Source organism: Dicentrarchus labrax, unplaced genomic scaffold, assembly GCF_905237075.1.
Source record: "Dicentrarchus labrax unplaced genomic scaffold, dlabrax2021, whole genome shotgun sequence".
NCBI lineage: Eukaryota > Metazoa > Chordata > Actinopteri > Moronidae > Dicentrarchus > Dicentrarchus labrax.
The window spans coordinates 17053134-17078802 of record NW_026136712.1 but is presented as its reverse complement, the minus strand read 5'-3'; the positions used below and the strand labels follow the sequence as shown (position 1 = coordinate 17078802).

General features: G+C 39.0%; 2 protein-coding genes and 1 long non-coding RNA gene across 11 annotated transcripts; 2 read left to right on the top strand and 1 right to left on the bottom strand.

Annotated features, from left to right (window-relative positions):
* The first annotated feature begins 3835 nt into the window (after positions 1–3835).
* LOC127373199 (E3 ubiquitin-protein ligase TRIM35-like) lies at positions 3836–9241 on the top strand. Of its 9 annotated transcripts, none has more exons than XM_051417440.1 (8): positions 3836–3984; positions 6017–6355; positions 6661–7001; positions 7710–7805; positions 7964–8185; positions 8266–8288; positions 8505–8602; positions 8735–9241. In XM_051417440.1, exons 2-8 carry the CDS (start codon positions 6088–6090, stop codon positions 8842–8844), a joined length of 1158 nt encoding a protein of 385 aa, XP_051273400.1. In that variant the 5' UTR covers positions 3836–3984; positions 6017–6087; the 3' UTR covers positions 8845–9241. The 9 variants fall into 9 exon arrangements, with proteins under 9 accessions (XP_051273400.1, XP_051273399.1, XP_051273398.1 ...); XM_051417439.1 differs by having other exon boundaries at positions 8720–9241; XM_051417438.1 differs by having other exon boundaries at positions 8505–8617.
* A 706-nt stretch (positions 9242–9947) lies between these two features.
* LOC127373204 (uncharacterized) lies at positions 9948–11095 on the bottom strand. Its single transcript, XR_007886891.1, has 2 exons — positions 10643–11095; positions 9948–10384 (listed from the first exon to the last, which is right to left on the bottom strand). It is a non-coding gene; the product is annotated as an uncharacterized LOC127373204 (long non-coding RNA).
* Positions 11096–12389: 1294 nt separating this feature from the next.
* Positions 12390–24994, top strand: LOC127373852 (NACHT, LRR and PYD domains-containing protein 3). Its single transcript, XM_051418692.1, has 20 exons — positions 12390–12718; positions 12977–13305; positions 13615–13937; positions 14517–14600; positions 14699–14767; positions 15337–15420; positions 15516–15737; positions 15816–15838; positions 17168–17286; positions 17397–17460; positions 19330–19376; positions 19515–19619; positions 19830–19961; positions 20033–20092; positions 20187–21972; positions 22924–23085; positions 23191–23364; positions 23506–23673; positions 23872–23918; positions 24019–24994. Exons 2-20 carry the CDS (start codon positions 13047–13049, stop codon positions 24537–24539), a joined length of 4449 nt encoding a protein of 1482 aa, XP_051274652.1. The 5' UTR covers positions 12390–12718; positions 12977–13046; the 3' UTR covers positions 24540–24994.
* Positions 24995–25669: the final 675 nt, after the last annotated feature.

Here is a 25669-nt window from a genome sequence, read left to right as displayed (position 1 = left end):
ATGATGGTGTGTGTGTGTGTGTGTGTGTAGTAAAGGGGAGGAATCCTCGCGAGAATTGGCTCGTGCAGCAGGAGACCGTGGCCCTGTAGTTCAGGGACTGACTGTGTGGGGTGAGATGGTGCTGAATTCTTTACCTTGTTTAGACTCAATAAATCCTGTTTTTTTTTTTAAAAAAAAGGGGGGTGGGCAGTGGATTAGAATTGGGTGACATATTGTTGAAAGGTACATGAGAAGTGGAGATACTTTTATATTTAGGTCACCCCCCCAAAAAAACTCCTGCTGCTTGACTCCAGCCAATATTATGAAATTGGCATTTTGCAATCAATCCTGGCTCCACAGACGAGTGAGAAAACTACCTTAACTATGCATATTATTCATGCATAGTATTCCCGATTCCTTACGCCGTCCGCTCATAAAAATTGAACAACCATATCATGCCTTCCTCATCCTAGGGGAGAAAAAAAAAAAACCCAGCTCACAGAACACTCCCATACATAAGAGAGGGGGGGATTGAGAAGTGTGTATACCCATTGCTGACTGAAAACCACTCCGTATACCTGCACTACACCACTGTACACAATCCTGCAGCGATGCATATGATATATTGAAAAAAAAAAAAAAGAGAGAAGAAGATCCAGTTCCTGTCTCCTCTCATATCTTCAAAAAATATTGCAGGGGAGCATCACAGCAGTATTTTACTGCACCGGTTGGGATGCACCCAACCCTGGGTCACACCTCACTGCAGCAGAGAGGCAAACTGTGACACACCCGTACACAATTGCATATGCACATACGGACACACACACACACACACACACACACACACACACACACACACACACACACACACACTCCAGGAATCAATATTGATTAATGCAGGTCTTGCTCTCGACACACTAGGCCCTCTTTTTCTGTACCACTGATTTTTTTTTTTGCCTTTGCGTTGGAGAGCGCACAGGCGTGTGTGTGCATAAGTGAGACAGGGATGGGTAGAGGGAATAGTGTGACTGCTGTATCACGTTTCCACCGACGAGTATGCACCTATGTTTTTTTCCACAGTGTGAGGGCTGTTAGCTTGGCGGTGCTAAAAGATGGTGTCACACAGATCCAGAGTGCCTCACTAAATGTTTAATGTGGCATGAGTGGGAGGCCATCGGAGGACAGGCGGGTGGGGCTGGAGGGAACCGTAGAGCTTGAGAGTTAGAGGCCCTGTGTGTATGTGTGTGTGGCTGCCTGCTCGGCGGTCTGGCTCGTTGTGGCCGAGAGAAAAGACAGCAAAATAGTGATATCGCTTGAAAATCTTTATGTGTGGTTGTCAGCGTGGGAACACAAAGCCTGAAACACCAAGAGAAAGTTCAAATATTATGAGGCCATATCTGCAAGTGCAGCTGAATCCATGATGGAGAGCAGGAAAAAGGAGGCCAGCATGTGTGTGTGTGTTATGTGGAAGACAAATGAGCACTGCAACGTAGGCTACTAGCCCTCTCCTGCCCTCCTTTTCCTACGTGCTAACCCTGCTGCCTCTCCTCCTCTTCCTCCACCTCCTCAGCCTCCACAGAAGTTATATAATGGTGAACTCCTCAGCCTTTGTTATCTCACACCAACCACACACTACGCCTTGCCCGCTTGATGAGAGACAGAGGAGCAGAGGAGGGAAGAGGAGTGAGAGCACGGGAGGCCAGGAGAAGAGAAAGTGGGATGGTTTCAGCTGAAATTGGCATTCAGTGAGGAGAAAGAAAGAAAGAAAAAGAAAGAAATAAAGTCTGCATGCCATTTTCCATATTGTAGTATTATTATTGTAGTATTAATACAGTCAGACTTATTGCTTATCTTCCTCGTGAGCAACCTTCTGCACTGTGCAGTTAATGTGTGTGTTTTAGACTCCGGCCGTGACCTGAGGAAGAAGTCCAGCCCTTTATGAACACTTCCCTCCTTGATTTTGCAGCCGGAAAAGACACATGAAGCTATCTATGTTGACATCACTTGGTGTTCCAATGCCACCCTGCTGTGAAAAAAAGCACTTTTTGGCAAGATGACGACGGTGTTAAAACGTTAATTGGGAAAGCTGATGACCAGATTATTACGGTCAAACAGTGGAAACTGAGTGATGATCTATCCAAGCTTCATGACTCTTGTCTTTCTGGGCCAGCTGAGGCATTGCAGCCATACACCCATGCAGGCTTTACATGCTTGTTTGGACCTAAAACAGTCCTGTGGTATGAGCTGCAGAGCCAAAATATCCCAGTTCTGTTTGTAGCAGACTCCCATGTCTTCGCCGAAGCTGTGTTTGTATCCAGAATAGCCTAATTGTGCAAACAGAGCTTCAGTAGCTGCGATACGTTTAGGCATGACTTTTCCTTTTGTTGTGACTAATGAGGGTGAATATGCCATCTGTTACATCATCACAACCGAGAGAGTGGACGTGGCCAAGAGCTGAGTCATGACACTCCTGTTCTCCACTGCTTTGGAGAAATAATCTGACTGGGGGGGGAAGTGAATGAATAACACTCTTTCCTCTTTCAACAGATACCGTCGTCGTGACGCCCCGGAGCAGTAAAGCTGCTGACACCCCCCCCCCAACCGCTCAGGAAGTCAGTAGTCGTTGATGGTCACAGCGGTGTCATCACCCGGGTGTCAGTGTGCATAGCTGTTAGGGTGAAAAACCGGGTGTTGCTGAAGAAACGCCAGCTCAGCTCGGCAAAGATAAATAAATAATGGTGCGTTTTTGAACATCACAGCAAAAATCAGAGGAGACGTACTCAGCTCTTGTTCTTGATGATTGTAGAGTTTAGTCATTCAAAGTTTGCAGTCTCCTCTTAATGCTTTTATTTTTTACTCAGGGGAATTTAGACAAATATACTTAACTACTATTGGACATCTAACATCTCCCCCTGTCATGCTATATATATTTTAAAAGAAAAACTTGCTTCTAATTAAGCAATTTGAGGCAGTAGAGTATAGACCATCTTCACAGCTGGAAGGCGGAACGTATACTGTGCTGTGATGATGTTTTACTTTCTGCTTTAGAGACAAAATACTGGTGATAAAGGCCATGATAATGAACTGGATCAGCTACAGTGTTCATGAAGTGTATAATTTGTGTGCACTGAGCATGTGCATGGTCATTCTTTATTTTTTACATGTATTTTAAAATTGTAATCCTGTTGATAATCCCCATTTTTACCAAATGTAACTGTAATCTGATTACATGTTTGGCCATAACCATATATTATTTAAAATTAACCAGATGATTCACGGACATGTGAGTATTGACTTAAGTAACTTTTGATGTTACTTACTGCATTTGTTTATGTGTGTATATATTTATATGCAGTGTAAATATATTATTATTCTTTCTTTTGTTGTATTTTTTGTAATTTTTAACTTTAATGTAACTTTTACCATTTATATTTAATTAAGTAAAAGCAGTGTTAAAGAAGACTGCTTACAGGTAAACATGGATGTAAACAATGTAAAAAAAACAAACAAACAGACAAACACATGGATGAAGGATACATATACTGCCCTCTGGCTAGTGACACTGAATGTAAACTGTGTTTGTCCACAAGAAAATGATAAATTCTACATGGCTGAAGGTAATAAATATACACAATATCATTGGCATCTATTGGTAACCCAGCTGGATCATCATAAACAGCAGGCTACCATTCTCCTTTATACACCCTTGCAGTATATGAATTCCTCTTTTTCCCTCTTCTTTACTTCAGTATTGCTGTTATCATAATTAGCAATTGACTGGCACAAGTGTTGAGGTAATGTAATGCAGTGCTCAGCTCTCTCCACTAGAGGTCAGTCGAGTTGCAGCGCTGAACAAAAGCACCTGTTTCTTTTAGGGCAGTCTCAGTCTGGCAAACAAGTCAAACAACTTTATTATTAAAAGCACCTGTTCAGGGAATGAGAAGAAAAGAAGAGCAACTCATTTTAGCTACTATGTGTGAATATATTGGTTTTCAAAGAGCAAAGGTGAGCAGAAAATTGTGCTGAGTTTAAATAAGCTTGATAGACTTTTTAGGGTATATAGCTAATTCTGTTATCATGTCTCACTCTGTTGCTTTACGTGGGATTTGAACCTTTCTTGTACGGTGTTTTGTTTAGATTTGTATTCAGTTGCAGCTCACCGGACAAACTAGAGTTTACTGGCAGAAGTTAACAGACAATAGTGTCAGTGTTAGTTTTCTTCCTAGTGGGTAAAGACCAGTGTTTTAATCTGGAGACAACATATATAAGTATCTATAAAAACATATATATCCGTGTTTGGAAACAACTTGTACAGGTGAGTCAGTGGTTTCTACAATCTGTTCAATTATCTGTGCTTTAGATTACAGGAAGCAACACTTAAAAGGAAGTTAAGTGTTTAAATACAATATGTGATACTTCAAGGAGATACTGACACATGCTCATGTAACTTTTTGTCTGTGTAGTTGAAATGAATGTAGAAATGTGTTCACATTTTTAACTATTAATACATTTTAACAGGTTAGATCCTCCATTTTTCTTTTAAAATCTGTTATATGGACTTTACAGATTTTAGTCACAATGGCAGAATGAGTGTCACTAACTTCATACACAGTTTTGAAGCACTTTGATTAAAGCAGTGTTTCTTTACTTTACACCTCTTCAAGTACCACCATTACGGCTGACGTCACAATACAGTAACATAGGCCGACACTATTCTACAGACAGTTCACACAGGATCCAGGTTTATTCACAATAAGAAGATTATTTATTGTTGACTGTTTTTGAATCCTGAACACAACCTGTTCAGAACCAGAGCTAATTTGGTGGAAAAGGGATACTCTATTATATCCTAATAGTTTCCATTTGGGGTCACGATTGCAGCGTTTTCGAACCATTATTTGACCTCCACTCACTATCTTGGCATCACATTTTAGCTCGTAACTAATCCTGTATATACGTGCATGAACATGACAACCCAACAGGCTAATATTGGAGCAAAATATTAAAGGAAATGCAAAACTTGTTTAAAATTACATTTTAGTGATCCTATAGTTTAAATATTTTCATATAAAATGTTGTAGTATTTTGACGGTATATGTTTTTACATTAATCTTTTTATTTAACCAGTGGATTAAAGGATAGGTTCACATTTTTACAACCATAGTGAGGTGCCTGTATGAACACTGACACACATTTTGGTTGCCATAATTATTCTTTTTTAGTGCGCTATGAACAGTTTCAGTATGAACAGGAGGAATGAAGCAAAACCTGTTTCAACATTGACTTAAGACAGATCTGAAAAACTGTGAGCCTTTCCTTTAATGTTACATACAGAATGTGCTGTATAATCTAATTCACTAGAAGCACTGTAGAGACCCGTGTTTACTTTCTTATTTTTCATTTTTGGAGGGTTTCCAAGAAAAAAAGCATTTGGTAACATTGGAATGAATATCTGCCTTAAAATCTCTTATCAGTCAAAGGCAGTATGTACACAGAGCCAGTTATAACTGACACGTTGGACTTTGCTTCCACCATCTGGTCAACAGGCAGAACTGCAGCATGTAGACAGATAGAGTTGTTCACTGCACTGGTGCTTTACATGCACTGTGTTGTTATCAGGAGTAATTTTAGTTTTTATAACAGATGCAGACAGAGCTGTGTGAACACTGAAATGGAAATAAACATGACCAGTAAATGCTCAGTGAAGTACTGACCTTTTATTGAAGGTTTGTATTCTTTATGTTTCTGTCTTTAGTTAGATAAATATGTAAATACTCTTATTTTACAGGCAAAACCGATCAGGACACTTTTCATAGGACAGTAAATACATTTGAAGCTTACATTTGAAAGAAAGTGGCGATTAACTAAATATTATTTTCAAATTGTTTTTCCACCCAAAAAACAATATTTGGTTTAGAATAGGTGTGTTAGCAACATAAAATCAACTATTTTGAGGCCTTTTAAGTGTAAATGTATACTACTTTGTTGTATAAATTAATTCTAACTTCTTGTTTTTTCTTCTTGTTGATTTTCACAGTAGTTTCACTTCACAACTGTAGAGAAGTTCCTCAACTCATAGTTTGACATCCTGTAAACTAAAAGTCAAACATGGCTACACCTGAGCATATCGAACAGTTCCTGGTAGATTACCTGGATGAGCTGGATGAGAAACAGCTGAGCACGTTTCAGTGGCACTTGGGTCTTATTAGAAGAGATGGATGCAGACTTTTCCCAAAGGCCGAGCTGGAGAAAGCTACCAGAGAACAAACTGTGGATAAACTGGTGCAGGTTTATGAGGAAGAAGAAGCTGTGGTGACGACAGTGGACATTTTCTCGAAGATGAAGCTTAATAACCTTGCAAAGAGATTAACTCAAGGTAAAATATCTTAGTACGGCAGTTACTACCTACTTGGTGACCTATGAGGTTGGCCTGCTTTATATGTCCCCATTTTACATATTTTCTGTGGACAATAAATATTAAAAAACACAAATGATTAATACATGAATACTTCCATTTTATTGTGTTGTTGTGACAAGCTACTTCACTGAGTCACTATATGTACCTGTTGCTGAGCTTCATGTGGAAGCAGAGAGAGAATGAATGCTTCAATGTGATGTTTATAACACATATTATACCTGGAACTGAATTATAGCTGCAGTATTTCTTTATTTGATTTGCAGCCCATATACGCAGAGACACGAAACAGCAATTAGATGAGCTGGTGTCTTCCACTGCGGGAGAGACAGAGAGAGAAGGAGAGTGGACTATCACTGAGGATCTTTCTTGTTCAGTTTGCGACTCCATTTTCACTGATCCTGTGACGCTGCAGTGTGGGCACAACTTCTGCAGGAGCTGCGTGCACAAACACTGGGAGAAGACAATCTCTCGGAAATGTCCACTTTGTCAACAAGTTACTGACTCTGAATCTCCGATTAATTTTAATCTGAAGAGTTTGTGTAAAAACTACAGCGAGAGAGGTTGGGGTGAACCATCAGGAGGTTACAGAAATGAGTTCTCTCAGGTGAGGGTGCTTTAGTTATTTAATTTTCTGTGTTACATTACATGTAGTGTATTAGATTTAAGCTTTAAGGTTATGTATGCAAAATTATTTGCCAACAGTTGTTGTGCTAGAGCACCAGCATCTCAGACCAAAGCAATGGGACAGAAACAAAATTATACTCACCAAAACCAACTTTATTAGTCCTTCCAACGCTAGTTTGGTTGACATAAACTCTTAATTCACCGAGGTTAAAGTTAACCATTGGAAGTTATTTTTTGCCACTAACAGCCTCAGATTGTAATTCCAAGTTTCTGACAACATTATGGAAAGGATCTCTACAGAGAGAGACTTTTTGTCTAACCACAAACAGCCTTAATATCACTATTACTTACCACCAGACTCTATGGACAAAAACAATAATTTTACCTCACATTTCATTTTAACTTCATTCTAAGTGGACAGAAACAAAATGAAACTCACAAAAACAGTCTATTTGTCTTTCTGCTGTTACAATAATCAACAACACTGATTTGGTTAAAATTACATTTTGCACTGCTGCACATGGATCAGATTATCTTTAAACAAAGCACAGAAAGGTTGAGATAACCACATCACTCAACTATATCTTTATTAGCAAATTAGTATTAGTTATTAGGTGTTTTCTGCCATATTAAAGTTTCAAATCTGATATATTTAAAGCCACTGTTTGGGGGATTGTATTTGGCACAGGCCGGAGAACAGACCCCTTCGAGGAACGTCAATGAGAAGAAGGATGCTTTTGAAAAAATCAAACAATTTTGTGATTCATCCATTGAGCACATTGAGGTTCGTCCGTACAAATATTTTGAATTTGATCAGTCAAATCTTTGTTATCGCTGTGCATCTCAGTCTCTCTGTCTCCCTGTTTCTGTCCCTCTTAAACTGAATTGAAATATTGAATAAAATTAGACAGGAAGAGGATGACCAGGTCTTATCATCCACAGGCTCAGAGCCGTGATATAGAGAAGAAGATTAAGGATGACTTTGAGAAGCTGCACACCTTCATCAGGACAGAGGAAGAAACCAAACTAGCTGCATTAAGAGAAGAAGAGAATCAGAAGATTCGTATGATGAAGCTGATCACAGAGATGAGCAGAAGCACACTGTCGCTCTCTGACACTGTGAAAGAGATGGAAGACTTAAGAGCTGACAACTCGTTCATACAGGTAATTATTCAAACTCAAGAAAAGTCTAATTCATACATGTAATCTGAAGGCTGCTGATGCATTTCTTGTTTTATTTTCAGGCCTTCAAGATGCAAATGGAAAGGTGTGTATTATTCATCTTCTTTTCTTGTGTGTTTGAGCTCGACTGTAAGGTTATTAAAGGTGTCTTTTGGCTTATAGCATATTCTTTTCACATTTCCATTTCTGTAATTGTTTAATGGGTATGTTTTAGGCTGTTGTAGCGTGTTTGCCGTTGTCAGCCACGTTACATATGAGGGTAATTTCTTTTCTATCCCTGAATCTCTTGAATTTGCTGTAGAGCTCAGAACACACTGCCAGATCCAGAGCAACTTCCACAAGTACTGATAAATGAATCCAAGCATGTGGGAAACCTCAGAGTCTGGGATATAATTCTGAGTATCATGACACAGAGTAAGTTTTGGGGCACATTAAGAAGTTATAGTCAGTTAGTCAGGAAACTCACCAGTGAAGTACTTTTGTTTTGTACATTGTTTTTTTTTTCCTAATTTGTAGCCCCTGTGGTTCTAGACCCCAACACTGCATCTCTAGCGCTCTCCGCCTCAGAATGCCACACTTGGTATATGGCCATCCAGTCCATGTTACTGTCTGACGAAGATGACAAACCATTGCACTGGTAAAACAAGATGCTGTTTTTTTTGCTGCTTTTTGTATTTTTTGCAAATGTAAAATGATTTAAAAATATTGTTTTCTTGTTTTTTCTAATCTCAAAATGCTTAAGTGGTTAAGTGGTGTAGCGATGGCAATATCAATCTTTGTAGCAAACTCTTTGAACTGAAGTAAAGATTTAAAATGAGGAATATCAGTTTATCTTTGTATGTTTGTCAGGTTTTGGGTATTTACAGACCTTCATGTATTTGAAAAAGTTTGATGATTTAAAATTCTTTAAAAGTGTTTGTCTTTGTTGTGATGTAATTACATGAAATCCTGATATCTTTAACATGAAAAACTGTTTTTTGTTTTAAATTGATGCCAAATTATTCTGTTAATAAAATCAATGTATAATTTGCCAATACACATTTATTTGCTCTTTAAGTTAAAGTTTATAAAAACATATTGAATTGTATTTTGTTGGCCCTAGAGCGACCCCACACAGCCCATTTATGGCCATTTGATAGCACACATCATACATTTCTTAATGTAGACCACTAACCACACCTGCTACAGTTTCATATCATATATTACTGGATTCAGCACAGTCACACCTTTCTAGCAAACCCTGGTTGGTGTGTCTGGGACTATCCCAGCCAAAGCTAGTGTAAAGTAAATGAATACATTCATCATAGATACTAATATTTGATATTTCCACCATTGTACTTGTGTGTACTGTGTTTGTAGTGCTGTATTTCCTCAGTGCATCAAGATATTCACATTCTGGTTTTTTTCATACATGTAGAGGAAACCCCTGCCCACTTCCACACTGGATGAAATTATATGGTTCAAATGTATCATCTCCAATTCGGCCTGGCGATATCACCACATTACATCATCACAATATCAGTAAATAAAACTACTTTTGCAGTGACCCTTTTTGTATCTCGGGAACTAAAGGGGTCCTTTCCTCAAGCCAACTTGGATTGGATTCCGCCATATCATGATGAGGATGTGGACATTTCATGTGCTTGAGTTTTCTTTGTATTTTGTCCTATTTTATATTTTAGCTTGCTTAACACCTCATTTTAATGTGTATGCAGCATTAACAGGAATGATTATTCACCAGGACTTATATTTAACACTTTTTTAATTTTCACATGTGACATTATTATGTTTTCTCTTATTCATGAATGTTGTGCATTTAACGTACTTGATTTTCCTTTTATTTAACCATTACCTTGGATTAACTTAATTGCAAGGTCATTAAGATTCATCCTAAAGAAAATGTCCACTGTCGTCACCACAGCGTCTTCTTCCCCATAAACTTCCACCAGTTTATCCACAGTTTGTTCTCTGGTCAGCTGGGCCTTTGGGATGGGTCTCCTTCCATCTCTTCTATTATGGCCCAAGTACCACTGAAACGTCTTCAGCTGTTCCTCATCCAGCTCATCCAGGTAATGTTTCAGCAATTTTTCGATTCGCTCAAATGTAGCCATGTTTAACTTTTAGCAAGTTCACAGGATGTCAAACTATCAGTTGAGGAACTTCTCTAGAGCTGTGAACTGACTGTGAAAAGAAAGAAGTTAGATTTAGTTTATGGAATAAAGTCAAATACATTTACACGTCAAGAGCCTCAACCTCATTGCTGACGGAGAGCAGCCTTGTGCCAGATCCGTTTCAGAGTCGTACATTTGGACAGATGTACATGAGACAAAGACTTTCCTGTACAGTTACAGGGATTTACTTCCAGTGGATCAAACAACTGGTCCACCCATCAGGCTAATATTAAAATCCAACAGAGTAAAAGTTGAAGGAAATGCTTACCTATTTCGTTAACAACCCTTGTCTCCTGATTCACACACTGAGCAACTTCTCATAAGCAGAAAGGTATTTTCACTGATATAAAAAACGTTTTCTTGCTTCTGTTTTATTCTGATGCTGAGAAACAGGAAGTTCGTGTTTCTTGTCAGCACAGCCAGGCTTCATTGTGGTTTTCATACTACGTGACTGATCAATAACATGGGCTCACATACAACTTCCACAACCAGTCTGACTGGTCCAAACTATGTTTCATCAGGAGTCATTTATAACACCATTAATAACATCACAACATGTTTAATGTTGTAATCATGTCATCAATACACACATTATTTAACCATTTTTCAAATTTATAACTAACAGCATCGACATCAGTGTGTGACCCGCTGCTGCTGATCAGTCACGTAGTGTGAAAACCACAACACCTTCAAGATCACGTAATGTGATCATGGCTTTAAGCACAAGTTCCTGTTTTGTCTGGGCCGTGACCCCAGTTCCTGGTGTCGAAAGGAGACTAAAACCTAGAGTCTTTGACTTTTAAAAAAATAACTTTTCCATTACACCTCGTGCATAGCTTTAGTTGTATTTTCCCACTACACGACTCCTTCCTTTGAATATAACGTGCTCAGGCAATAAGAGGAAAATCAAGTGCCTTAAATACACAATATTCATGAATAAGAGAAAACATAATGTGAAAATTAAAAAAGTGTTAAATATAAGTCCTGGTGAATAATCATTCCTGTTAATGCTGCATACACATTAAAATGAGGTGTTAAGCAAGCTAAAATATAAAATAGGACAAAATACAAAGAAAACTCAAGCACATGAAATTTCCACATCCTCATCACCCCTTTAGTTCCCGAGATACAAAAAGGGTCACTGCAAAAGTAGTTTTATTTACTGATATTGTGATGATGTAATGTGGTGATATTGCCAGTGCCAAATGGCCTGTGTGTGGTCGCTGTAGGGCCAATAAAACACAATTCAATATGTTTTTATAAACTTTAACTTAAAGAGCAAATAAATGTGTATTGGCAAATTAAACATTGATTTTATTATCAGAATAATTTGGCATCAATTTAAGACAAAAAAACAGTTTTTCATGTTAAAGATATCAGGCTTTAAGCCATGATCACAGTATGTGATCTTGAAAACTACTTTTGCAGTGACCCTTTTTGTATCTCGGGAACTAAAGGGGTCCTTTCCTCAAGCCAACTTGGATCGGATTCCACCATATCATGATGAGGATGTGGAAATTTCATGTGCTTGAGTTTTCTTTGTATTTTGTCCTATTTTATATTTTAGCTTGCTTAACACCTCATTTTAATGTGTATGCAGCATTAACAGGAATGATTATTCACCAGGACTTATATTTAACACTTTTTTGATTTTCACATTATGTTTTCTCTTATTCATGAATATTGTGTATTTAAGGCACTTGATTTTCCTCTTATTGCCTGAGCACGTTATATTCAAAGGAAGGAGTCGTGTAGTGGGAAAATACAACTAAAGCTATGCACGAGGTGTAATGGAAAAGTTATTTTGTAAAAAGTCAAAGACTCTAGGTTTTAGTCTCCTTTCGACACCAGGAACTGGGGTCACGGCCCAGACAAAACAGGAACTTGTGCTTAAAGCCATGATCACATTACGTGATCTTGAAGGTGTTGTGGTTTTCACACTACGTGACTGATCAGCAGCAGCGGGTCACACACTGATGTCGATGCTGTTAGTTATAAATTTGAAAAATGGTTAAATAATGTGTGTATTGATGACATGATTACAACATTAAACATGTTGTGATGTTATTAATGGTGTTATAAATGACTCCTGATGAAACATAGTTTGGACCAGTCAGACTGGTTGTGGAAGTTGTATGTGAGCCCATGTTATTGATCAGTCACGTAGTACGAAAACCACAATGAAGCCTGGCTGTGCTGACAAGAAACACGAACTTCCTGTTTCTCAGCATCAGAATAAAACAGAAGCAAGAAAACGTTTTTTATATCAGTGAAAATACCTTTCTGCTTATGAGCAGTTGCTCCCAGTGTGTGAATCAGGAGACAAGGGTTGTTATCGAAATAGGTAAGCATTTCCTTCAACTTTTACTCTGTTGGATTTTAATATTATCCTGATGGGTGGACCAGTTGTTTGATCCACTGGAAGTAAATCCCTGTAACTGTACAGGAAAGTCTTTGTCTCATGTACATCTGTCCAAATGTACGACTCTGAAACGGATCTGGCACAAGGCTGCTCTCCGTCAGCAATGAGGTTGAGGCTCTTGACGTGTAAATGTATTTGACTTTATTCCATAAACTAAATCTAACTTCTTTCTTTTCACAGTCAGTTCACAGCTCTAGAGAAGTTCCTCAACTGATAGTTTGACATCCTGGGAACTTGCTAAAAGTTAAACATGGCTACATTTGAGCGAATTGAAAAATTCCTGAAACATTACCTGGATGAGCTGGATGATGAACAGCTGAACACGTTTCAGTGGTACTTGGGCCATAATAGAAGAGATGGAAGGAGACCCATCCCAAAGGCCCAGCTGACCAGAGAACAAACTGTGGATAAACTGGTGGAAGTTTATGGGGAAGAAAAAGCTGTGGTGACGACAGTGGACATTTTCTTTAGGATGAATCTGAATGACCTTGCAATTAAGTTAACTCAAGGTAAAATGTCTAAATATGTGTTCCTTCCTGTTTGGCAACCTATGAGCAGGGCCTGCTTTATACATCCATGGTCTACATATTTTTTATGGATAATAGATATGTAGAGAACACACATTTTTTTATACATTCATATACATTCATTTATTGTGTTGTTGGGACAAGCAATTTCTAATTTCCACTCTCTGTAACTGTTGCTGAGGCAGAAAGAGAATGAATGTTTCCATATATAATTATATATATTATAATTCCCATTGAGGACCCTGTGACTGATTTATTGCAGTAATATTTCTTAATAACTTTAATTTGCAGCCAAAACAGACAGAGACACGGAACAGCAATTACATGAGCCGGTGTCCACTGTCAGAAAGAGACAGAAAGATGGAGGGTGGATCGACAGTAAGGATCTTTCTTGTTCAGTTTGCTTCTCCATTTTCACTCATCCTGTGATGCTGCAGTGCGGGCACAGCTTCTGCAGGAGCTGTGTGCACAAACACTGGGAGAAGAGAATCTCTCGGACATGCCCACTGTGTCAACAAGTTACTGACACTGAACCTCAGACTAATTTTACTTTGAAGAATTTGTGTGAAAACTACAATGAGAGAAATGGAGTTGAACTATCAGGTCCTCATCAGGTAAGGTTAATGAGAGTTTTTTTATTTGATACCAAACCATTCGGTTAACAATGGTTAATTTATTTTAAGACCTGTTGTTTATTCAAGAAGCCTTTAAATTATACTTGACTCTGCAGGCAAAAAACACCAGCTTTCTGTTTTACAGAATCACCCAGAAAGGAAGTGAGACAGTTTCCTATATATGTGAAAATACCTCTCTACTTATGAGCACTCGCTCACAGTTGTTACTGAAGGCGATTTTTGGCATGAAAGAGTATCTCATAATTATGACATAATGAGACGTTAATTCAGAAAAACAGCAGATGTTTTTCAAATGAATGAAAGACAATTGTGTAACATAACATGTCGTGTTGTGGCTAGAAATATTTAACAGTGTTAGTTTTAAGCTAATTTTATTTTATTTTTGTGCATAGACAATTTTATTCAGCCCTCTAACAGTCATTAGTGATCATGAGTCTTTTTGATGAAGCAAAAAATATCTCATTTGAAAATTCCAATGGTATTGCTGATTGACCAATATAATAGTTCCACTATACAGGTTTTTTATCTTGAGAAATTCAAGTGATATTTTTATTTCAGATTCCTTCAACGACAAGTGTCCTGCTTCAGCAGGAGCCTTTTGAAAAAGAACAATTGTGCAAAAAATATGTTGCAGACATTAAGGTTTGTCATCAGTTGTACACATATTTTGAATTTGTTCAGTCAAATCTTCAAAACATTAAGACATGAAGATGATGATCCGTTCTTACTGTGATCTACAGGTTCAGAGCAACAAGATAAAGACGATTAAGATCGACTCACACAAATCATGGAAGGCCACACAGATAAAGGTGGTTATACATTTTTTTTTTTATTTAACCCATATTTACTCTAAACAAGTATTAAAAATATATACGTACATCAGTGTGGTCAGTAGTGTAGTGAGAGTGTGTATGTGGATATGGGTGAAATGTTGTGTATGGAAAAGGGTAATGGGATTTAACAAACCAAAAACACCAAGAAACCCAGGACCTGCTGGCTGGAAGGAGAGAGAGCGACAACTAACTGACTCAACACCCCATAAAGCCTTGTAATCAGGGAGGAATCAGGTGTGGCTCATCCACTAGCCACACCCCTGCCACTCTGTCTCCTGCAAACAACAAAGGGAAAAAAAACACACAACAACCAGAGTGGGAGGTGTCATCACAGTTTTGGGCATAGACAATTTTATTCAGCCCTCTAACAGTCATTAGTGATCATGAATCTTTTTGATGAAGCAAAAAATATCTCATCCAGGGATTTTGGAAAGTTTACATTGTCACTCCTAAAAATTCCAATGGTATTACTGATTGACCAATATAATAGTTCCAATACACAGGTTTTTTATCTTTGACAAATTCAAGTGATATTTCTATTTCAGACTCATTCCAGGAAGATCAAAGAGAAGAAGGAGGCTTTTGAAAAAGTCAAACAATCGTGTGATACATCTGTTGAGGACATTAAGGTTTGTCAGCAGTTGTACACATTTTGAATTTTCCAGTCAAATCTTCAATACATTAAGACATAAAAAGGATGATCTGTTCTTACTGTGATCTACAGGCGCAGAGCTGCAACATAAAGCAGAAGATTAAGAACGACTTTAAGAAGCTGCACGCCTTCCTCTGGACAGAGGAAGAAACCAAACTAGCTGCATTAAGAGAAGAAAAGACTCAGAAGATTCGTATGATGAAGCTGATCACAGAGATGAGCAGAAACACTTTGTCGCTCTCTGACACTGTGAAAGAGATGGAAGACTTGGGGGTTGAAAAACCGTTCATACAGGTAATTATTAAAACTCAAGAAAGGTCTAATTCAGTTCAAATCTGAAAGCTGCTGATGCATTTTTTGTTTTATTTTCAGCCCTACAAGATGAAAATGGAAAGGTGTGTATTATCTTCTAGACTATCTTCTTTTCTTGTTTGTCTGAGCCCGTCTGTAAGGTTATTAAAGGATTAAAGTAAGGGATTCTAGATATGGATGCACTGATTGTGAAATTCTAGGCCAACACCGATGTTTTATTTGTTCCCCTTTTTGTCCTGGCAAACAAGGAAATCTACAAAGATGAACATCTATGCCTTGTTAGCTTGCTAGCTCAGTCTATATTTTCTCATCCGAGATTTGAGACCATTGACTGTATATATAATGGACAGAGATACCAGGTCTGCACAGTGAAGCCAATGTGGAAGTGTCTCAAAACCTGCATTTTATGTGAAGGCCAGCAGGGGGAGCTCCATTGGCTGCAATAAAAGGCAGATACCATTCACTCTAATGGAGAATGAGCTGACTTCTCACTTGATTTACTACCTCAGTAAACAGTTTCCTAACGAGTTTATAGTCTCAATCTCTAGTTCAAAGTCTTTTTCCTTACATTATGATCATTTACTAAATTATGCTCCAATTTAGAGTAAAATAGATGATAAAGCCACGTGTGCCTTTGGGTATTGGCTACCTTATGATTGACAGGTCACTCTCAGTGAGTCCGTCCAGCACAGTGAACGAAACTCAGATCAGACTGTCAAACTAGGCAGTGCAGATCAAATATGATGCAAGATTTCTATTTCTTGCTTAAAATAGTTTCAGAAACATATTTTAGTGCACTGTTTAGCTGTGTGTGACCAGGCGAGCCGCCATTGTTTCCTGTTTCCGGATGAATCAAAACAGCGCAGCCAATGAGAGCAGATACTGGTGAATACCATCCCATTTGCTGATAGGTTTATGTCAGTAAGGTAAATATCAGCTAATACCTCCTCATAGTAGCTTTCTACTCAAATTTAGAATTAAATTCTGCATAGTATGAGGACTGCAGATTTTGTCCCCAGTCTCCTGAGGTGAGTTCAGAAAAACCACAAGGCAAATTTTAGATGCGACACCAATGCAAACTCCCATTGTGTTTGCTGGATATTCAGTGTTGTCCTGTTGGATTTGTTTTCAGGGTTTGTGTGTTTTTGATTTTGCTTTGTTTCTGAATTTACAGTGTATCTACTTTCAAAGTGTTTGTTTTGGCTTTCTGCAGCACATTTTTTTCATTTAAAGCTTCTATTGTTGTATATGTTTGGGATTTTCACGTGTTCTTGAATTGGCATCGTTTCCGAAGCTTCTCCTAATGGAAATGTTTTGGGCTTCTTTTGCCAGTGTTGGCCACTGTACATGTGAGTATGATTTTCCTTTTCAAAAGAATGAACCTATCCCTGAATCTCTTGAATTTGTTCCAGAACTCAGAAAGCACTGCCAGATCCACAGCAACTTCCACAAGTCCTGATAAATGAATCCAAGCATGTGGAAAACCTTCAGGTCAGAGTCTTGGAGAGCGTTTTGAGCAATATTAAAGATGGTAAGTTTTTGGGACACATTAAGCTCTGAATTATTACATATTTTGTCTTTAGTCATGAAAGTCACCATTTAATTGTTTTTGTTTTGTACTTTGTACTGTTTGATTTGTAGCCCAGTTAGTAAGCCACCGATCTCCAGAGCCCTGTGAGTCTGACGACGTAGAATCACCGCCCTAGTCATTATAGATATATTGAATCTGATGAATCTCATGAAGGTGCAATCCAGACACCTGCTGCAGATTCCCTCCCTGCACCTTTCTCTGATAAGTTGCCACCTTTTGATTCTGCCTTTGCTTTTGATCCTTTTGGATTTGTTTGCCTGCCCTGAATGGACTTTTGTGTACTGACCCTTTGCAAAGAACTGTGTTTTTTCGCTCAAGTTTTAGCAACGATATGTAAATACAAGTATAGAATATGTATGAAACTGAAGCACCATGATGGAAACAATATAAATGTCTATAAATGTTGTCACAAACTGGGCTATACGGCCATGACAAAGGGAGGGAAATGCACACAACAAAGCCAATTAACAAATGATTTGTTAAGGAAAATAATTAAACTAAACTAACAGTATGTGAAATCAGTAGGATCAGTGGTGTAACTGAGTGTATGAGTGGAGAAGTGTATGAGTCCTGTGTTGTATTAAGATGCAGCAACACATTAAACCCATCAAACCCAAAAACCAAATGGTTGTCTCATGGAGGAGCGAGAGCCAGTACTGAGCTCTCAGAGGGTTTTAAAGGAGCATGGCACACAGGCCTCAGGTGTGGCCAGTTTACTGACGACCCTCTACCATGCCCACTTAAAGTACCTGCACAGGAAACAACCACACAAACAGGAACAGGAAGACAGGGTGGAGTGGGTAGTCACAATGTCCTTAGTCTTCACTTGTACTTGAATTACATATGACCACTCAAACAGATAACTGTCCATCTTCATTTGGTTACTGTGACTAACTCCAGTTCAACACTGTGATCACAAATAAAACAATAAGAAACAACCTTCTAGTGAGCAAATATTACATTTACACCTTTAATTCATCCTAATGTTGTCACACATTTTACAAATTAACCTAAGCTATCTTGTAAAATCAGTAAAATGCACGTTCGTATAAAAAAAGGAAACAGTTAAGAAGTGTATTAACCCTTGATGTATCTTCATACCCCTGTGTGTAAACCGAAATAGGCAGTAAACTTTAGCTTGTTTTTGTTTGGTTTTATGTTCCTTCCAAGTACTCCATCTAGTGATCAGTTTGAATACTCAAGTTTGTATACTTGAAATTGGCAATGTAATCACCAACAATATATATATATATACGGGTGTCTTTGAAAAACAAAAAACAAAAAAAAAAAACACATTTAACTTTCCTTAAATAATTTGTTTTATCTGCATGTGAATCACTTGTACAGGCAAAAACTTGAGGTTTGTCCTCTCACTGTATTCTTATCTCAAAATGCTCCAGAAGGCTTCATTTGTATATTTCAATCACTTAAATGCTGTAGGTGGTAGCTACTTATTTGTTTTTAGCCACTCTAGTGATATTGGTCTGTCTAGAAAACTCTTAGTTTGTTTCCTAATGAACTGATTCTAAATGAGGAATATTGGTTTATCTTAAAATGCCTATCAGGTTTTGGGTGCTTTTTATATTTACAAATGTTAAATGATTTTAAATGTCTGTAAAAATGTTTGATTTGCATGTTAAATAAATAAATCAATAAAATGTTACATGATTTAAAAATTCTCCAGTAATTGTGTTTGTTAATGTGAAATCCTGATATCTTTAAAAGTTTACAAGAAATGCCAAATCTTTCTGCTAACAAGATCAATGTATAATTGACCAATACAGCTCATTAAACATGTTGCTGCAGATTTTTTTTAAACTGAAGTTCATTTTGTAGAAAATGAAACTGTTTTAAGAGCTGCGTTTTTGAAGAAGCCTTTACATAATGCTAGACTGTGCAGAGAAAAAGCACCAGCTTCCTGTTTTCTTCACCATCACCCAGGAAGCAGACATTTTCTTATGTGTCTGTGAAAATACCCCTCAGTCACTCTCAGTGTGAACAATCGCAGAGTTCAACTGTGATTGAAGTAGGTAAGAATTTCCTTGAACTTTTAATCTGTTGGATTTTAATATTAGCCCTGATTAAACATAGTCATTATATATCTGAAAATGTTTTTGTTTTTAAATGTAGTTTAGTGGACCAGTTATATGATCCACTGGAAGTAATATGACTGGAGCTGTGTAGAAATCATGTAGGCTGCAGCTACAAGGGAGCTGATGAGAAAAACATGGAGCAAAAGAGTGTTGCTGATATAACGGACAAGTCCTCTCAAGGTAAGGATCTCAAGTTCTTATGGCAAAAAATTAGACCCAGTGCTACAAGTTGTGAAGAGAACAGTGTAAATATAATATTTGGGTGAAAAACAGTTGAATTCATGACCTAAAAAGCACCAGATGTGTCTCAATCTCATTTGGTTCCAGTGGTCTTTCACTACACTGTATTTTTGTGACAAACTGCTGAAATTAAATTTTATGGTTTCTCAGTTTCCTCTATTCAGGCTCCAGTTCATCATTTACATCCCAGCTACACTGCTCAGACTGGAGGCAATGTGATCGCTCCCACCCTCGTTGGTTGTAACGCTGGCGTCATAAACATCAACATCTCAACAGACCGAGGTAGATAATCATGCCAGGGGGGTAACTGAAAATGGGGTTTGAGCTCTGCTGATCTTTTTCTTCTTTTGCAGGGTCTAAAGACGCATTAAACCATGACACAGCAGATGGCTGTGGCATACTGCAGCCCCAAAGTGAGTACTTACTGCCAATGACTTTACTGTATGTAGGTGTTTGACACATTGACACAAATTCCAAAATAAACTTTAAACGCATTTTGTTATTCAGATGAAAGGATCGCCGGATGTCAACAAAAACTGAAAGCTGCTCTGAAGAGGAAGTTCAGTCACTTGCTCGAGGGGATGACAAACAAAGCAGATAAGACATCTCTCAATAAGATCTACACAGAGCTCTACATCACTGAGGGAGGAAGTTGTGAAGTCAATAAGGAGCATGAGGTGAGACAGATTGAGATGGCATCCAGGATACATGCTCAGGAGAAATCCATCCACTGCAATCACCTCTTTGTTCCTCTACGGGGACAAGACTACCATGTAAGAACTGTCATCACAAGGGGAGTCGCTGGCATTGGAAAAACCGTATCCGTCAATAAATTCACTCTAGACTGGGCTGAGGAGAGAGAAAACACCAACCTGGAATTTGTATTTCCTCTCTCTTTCCGAGAGCTGAATCTGATGAAAAAGAAAACCTTTAGTCTTGTCAAACTTCTCAGTGTCTTTTTCCCTGAAACAAAAGAAACAGGAATCTTTCTTAATGATAAATACAAAATGCTTTTCATCCTGGATGGTCTGGACGAGAGCCGCCTGTCTTTGGACTTCAACAAAAGTGAAGTAATGTCTGATGTGACACAGGAAACCACGATTGCTGTGCTTCTGATCAACCTCATCAGGGGAAAACTGCTTCCTTTGGCTCTTGTTTGGATAACCTCTCGCCCGGTAGCCTCCTGTCAGATCCCTCTGGAGTATATTAATCTAGTGACAGAGGTGCGAGGGTTCAACAACCCCCAGAAAGACGAATACTTCAAGAAGAAAATCAGCGATGAGAACTTAGCGAACAGGGTAATCGCACATGTGAAATCCTGCAGGAGTCTTCACATCATGTGCCACATACCGGTCTTCTGCTGGATGGCGGCGAGTGTTCTTGAGAAGAAGTTTGCGACGACGGACAGTAAAGACACGCCAAAGACCCTCACTCAAATGTACATACACTTCTTGTCCTTGTTTGTGGACGACATGAAGAAAAGGATGAATGGAAGAAGAGAGTCAAACACTGACTGCTTGAGAGATAACCTCATGTCGCTGGGTGAACTGGCCTTCAAAGAGCTCGAGAAGGGCCACTTGATCTTCTATGAGAGCGACCTCATCCTGAATGGTATAAAAGTCAAGCAGGCGTCCATGTTCTCAGGAATCTACACACAGATCTTCAACGAGGAGCTGACGGTGTGCGAGGAGAAGATGTTCTGTTTTGTCCATCTGAGCATCCAGGAATTCTTTGCTGCGCTGTATGTCTACCTCAAATTCAACAACGACAACTTCAACGCCTTGATCAAGAAGTCGTCCGCGTCGAGACGTTTCCCATTCAGAGATTCATCAGAGCTCATCCTGTACAAGGAAGCAGTAGAAAAGGCTTTGCGGTGTGAAAATGGACATTTGGACATCTTTCTGCGCTTCCTTTTGGGCCTTTCTCTGGAATCCAACCAGACTCTGTTGAAACATCTAATGACCAGCAAAAGAACAAACCAAAAGACGAGGACCGAGATCATTAAACACATAAAGGAGAAGATCAGGGCAAGTCCATCCCCAGACAGATGCCTCAATCTCTTTCACTGTCTGAATGAGCTGAACGACCGCTCTCTTGTGGATGAGATTCAGAGCTACCTCAGCTCTGGCAGTCTGACCAAAGTCAATCTTTCACCTGCCCAGTGGGCCACTCTGGTCTTTGTACTGCTGACATCAGAAGAAGAGCTGAGTGTGTTTGTACTGAGCAACTACACGCGGTCAGAGGAAGGTCTTCGGCAACTGATGCCTGTCTTGAAAACCGCCCAAGTGGCAAAGTAAGTGCTTTTCTTTTTAAAAGCAGACAGCAAGATTTACATTTTTTCTTCATGCATTTAAGTTAAAGATAGTCAGCTTTAGTGCTAAGATTATTTCTGGTATAAAAAAATAAACTTTAAAAACCCAGAGGGTGTGGTCTGTTGTACTTGAGACACTTGCAAGGTATGGAAAGAGCATGGGTTGAGCACTTTTTGGCAGCGCAAGCAAGATTATTTGTTTGGGTGCAGTTTATATAACAGTGTAAAAAGATTCATATGTGCAAATTAGAGTGGCTATAATGACTATTTTCAAATTGACAATGAATCAAATAACTGTGTAATGTGAAAAGTCGCTTGCAGTAACAAACCCTCAGATAATTATCATCCGATGCAGCAGTTCCCCAGATCCGGTTTTCAGCCGCAACAGGCAGCTGTTTTTAGCAAAAAGCGCTCACTTTACACTACCTGCCGAGCACCAAATGGTAGATAAACAAAGTTAGTGATCATGGGGTGAATGTAGTTGAGCATTTGGCAGATATTTCAGAGCCAGATATTTCCCTCAGGAGACCAAAAACAGAGCTTAAAGAGAGTGAATATTGGAATGACCATGAAGGTAGAAACACAAACATTACTGTGTCTCCTGAACAGTTTGCTAACAAGGTAACCATATCAACTTAAAAGGTGCCCCAAGTGGCCAAAAATCCATTAATACAATTCTCGGTAACTTTGCATTCTAATGTTTGTGTGGTTATACATTTTCAATTTGCCTGATGTTAGGTTTCACATTACAGTTTGCTTGAGACTATAGCTACCTCATATCATTATCATAATCATATTCCAAGCAGGGCTCAATAATATGCAGTACAATATGAATAGAGAGTATGAACAGAATAGAAAATGTCAAATCTCAACAGAATGGGACTTTTCTTTATGACATTTATAACCTTTCTCCTGCTGCTTTTCCTACTGCAGTCTAAATGGATGTAATCTCACTGTGACCTGCTGTGAAAACCTGGCGAATGAAATCAGCTCATCCCAACTTAGAGAGCTGGACCTGGGCAACAACAACCTGACAGATGCAGGAATAATACGGCTCTTGGGTGGACTGAAGAACAGCAAACTGGAGACACTCAGGTCAATATCCAACAAGTTTCCTTCTTTTTTTCCAAATGAAATAAAGATTTTACGAATTATAAGCAAGTGGTTTTTTAGCGTTTTCTGTATTTTTTGTTTGTCCAGACTGAGGAGCTGCAACCTAACAGAGCACAGCTGTGATGTCCTGGCCTCAGTTATCAGCTCAGCCTCCTGCCAGCTGAAAGTACTGGACCTCTCTGACAATGATTTGGAGGATGTAGGAGTCAGAAAGCTCTGTGGTGGACTGGGGAGTCCTAACTGTAAACTGGAAATACTCATGTGAGTGCCCTGAGTGAAATTCCATTCCAGATGAATTATTTAACAGCAGAATACAACACAGCGCCAAGCATGCAAATGTGGTTGTTGCTGCCGTTGTCATGAAGATCAGTTGGATGAAATGTCTTGGTGTCTGTTTTGAAGGCTGTCCCTGTGCAGACTGACAGAGGAAAGCTGCACTTTCCTGGCATCCGCTTTGAACTCATCCAGTCTGAGAGAGCTTGACCTGAGCTACAACCACCCAGGGAACTCAGGCCAGGAGCTGCTGTCTGCTCTGCGGGACGACCCACAATGCAGCCTGCTGAAACTCAGGTATTGACTAGAAAATAGCTTATCATAGATGTATTGATGATGGTGAATGTCTGTGGTAATAATACCATAAGATATATATTTTTTTAAATCAGGAGGCTGAAAATGTTATAGGAGTGAAACGCTTAATTTGTGGAGTACTCTTCTGAACGTATTAATGATATAAGTGTGAGAAAACTGTGGTCTTCTGTTATGTTTTAGTGTGGAAGAGTGTGGTGAATCCAGGATTCAGCCAGGTCCAAAGAAATGTGAGTAACCAGCACTCAGGACTTCTCTATTTCCTTCTAAAAGCAAGACAATGTTAAGCAATGTTTAATACTGACTGACATTCTCGATTTGTTTCATCAGATACCAAAAAACTCACTCTGGACCCAAACACAGCACACGCAGATCTTTCTCTCTCCGAGGGAAACAGGAAAGCGCTGCGCTGGATTAAGCAGCCATTTCCTGATCACCCGGAAAGGTTCGATTTCTGGACGCAGGTGTTGTGCGTGGAGGGACTGACCGGGCGCTGCTACTGGGAGACAGAATGGTGTGGGAGAGCTTTCATAGGAGTAGCCTACAGAAGGATGTGTAGGAAGGGAAAGGATCACGACAGCTGGTTGGGCAAAAATGACTCGTCCTGGGGACTAAACTGCAACAAAGATTGCTACAAGACCTGGCACAACGGCATGAGCACCAGTTTAACCATCCCACCCAGCTCCAATAAGGTAGGAGTCTATCTGGACTGGGCAGCGGGGACACTGTCCTTCTACAGGGTCTCCTGTGGTGCACTGACCCTCCTCCACACCTTCCACACCACCTTCACTGAGCCTGTCTACCCGGGGTTTTGGCTCGGCTGGGTGGACTCTACTGTGTACTTGTGCTAAATGTAGTATTCTCTTTCTCCCTGCTCTTGAGCCATAAACTAAAAGGATCAGTGTGTAGGATTTAGTTGCATCTAGCAGTACAGGTGCAGATTACAAAACTCTCGCCTCACCCTCCCTTTTCAAGCATGAAGAAACTACGGTGGCCACAAAACTCACCAAAAAAAAGGGCTTATATAGAGTCAGTGTTTGGTTTGTCCATTCAGGGCTACAGTAGAAACATGGCAGTTCAACATGGAGGACTCCATAGAAGAGGATGCGTCTCAACAACTGTTTTATGGATTGCAATTAAATGCAAACTAATAACTAATTAAAACTAATAACATTGTTTAGATGTTTTAATTTTTTACTGTAAATTTCTATTTTTGCAGTGCCTGTTTTTTTTCTTTCCACCTATTGTCTTACAATTCCTTAAATGTGAAAACCTACTAGGCAATAAACTTGAGTCTGATCAATCACACCCTTCGTGTTTATTAGCGAATGTTAGTATCCTAACACACCACACTAAGACGTAAGCATATTTACATGCAGAAAATAGCATCGCAGCTAGCATGGCTGTAAACTTGTTTTTAAAGAATTGAAAAATATGTATTGGGTGGGACCTTATATATACTGTCAATGGGTGGGACCTTATATATACTGTCAATGGGTGGGACCTTATATATACTGTCAATGGGTGGGACCTTTTACAGCAGAATAAGTAAGTTAATAAACTAACTGGTGGAAAAAAGTTAAATAATTCCCTCTCCAGAAGTTGTTGATGTCACTCTGAAGGATCCACAGAACATTTTGTAATTGTATCTGAATGTCTAGATCACTGATTCCTAACCAGGGGGTCCCGACCCCCGCTAGGGGTTGCCAAAGCTTCACAGAGGGTCGCAGGGCCTTCTTGATTTTAAGAGGTGTAAGAAAACCTTTTTTAAATTATATCTCAGAATTTCATAAATTTCTGTGAAGAAATCTAAATTAAATTGTTGTTTTGGATTATTATTTAAGATATAAACTTCCTAAACAATCAAACAGGATAAGGGAACCGTGAAGACCTGAACACGAGTCTTATTGAAAGAGCTTTCACTCTCCGCCAAACAGCCTCGTCCTAAAGTATAAAAGTATGCAGTGAAGCAACCAGAGCC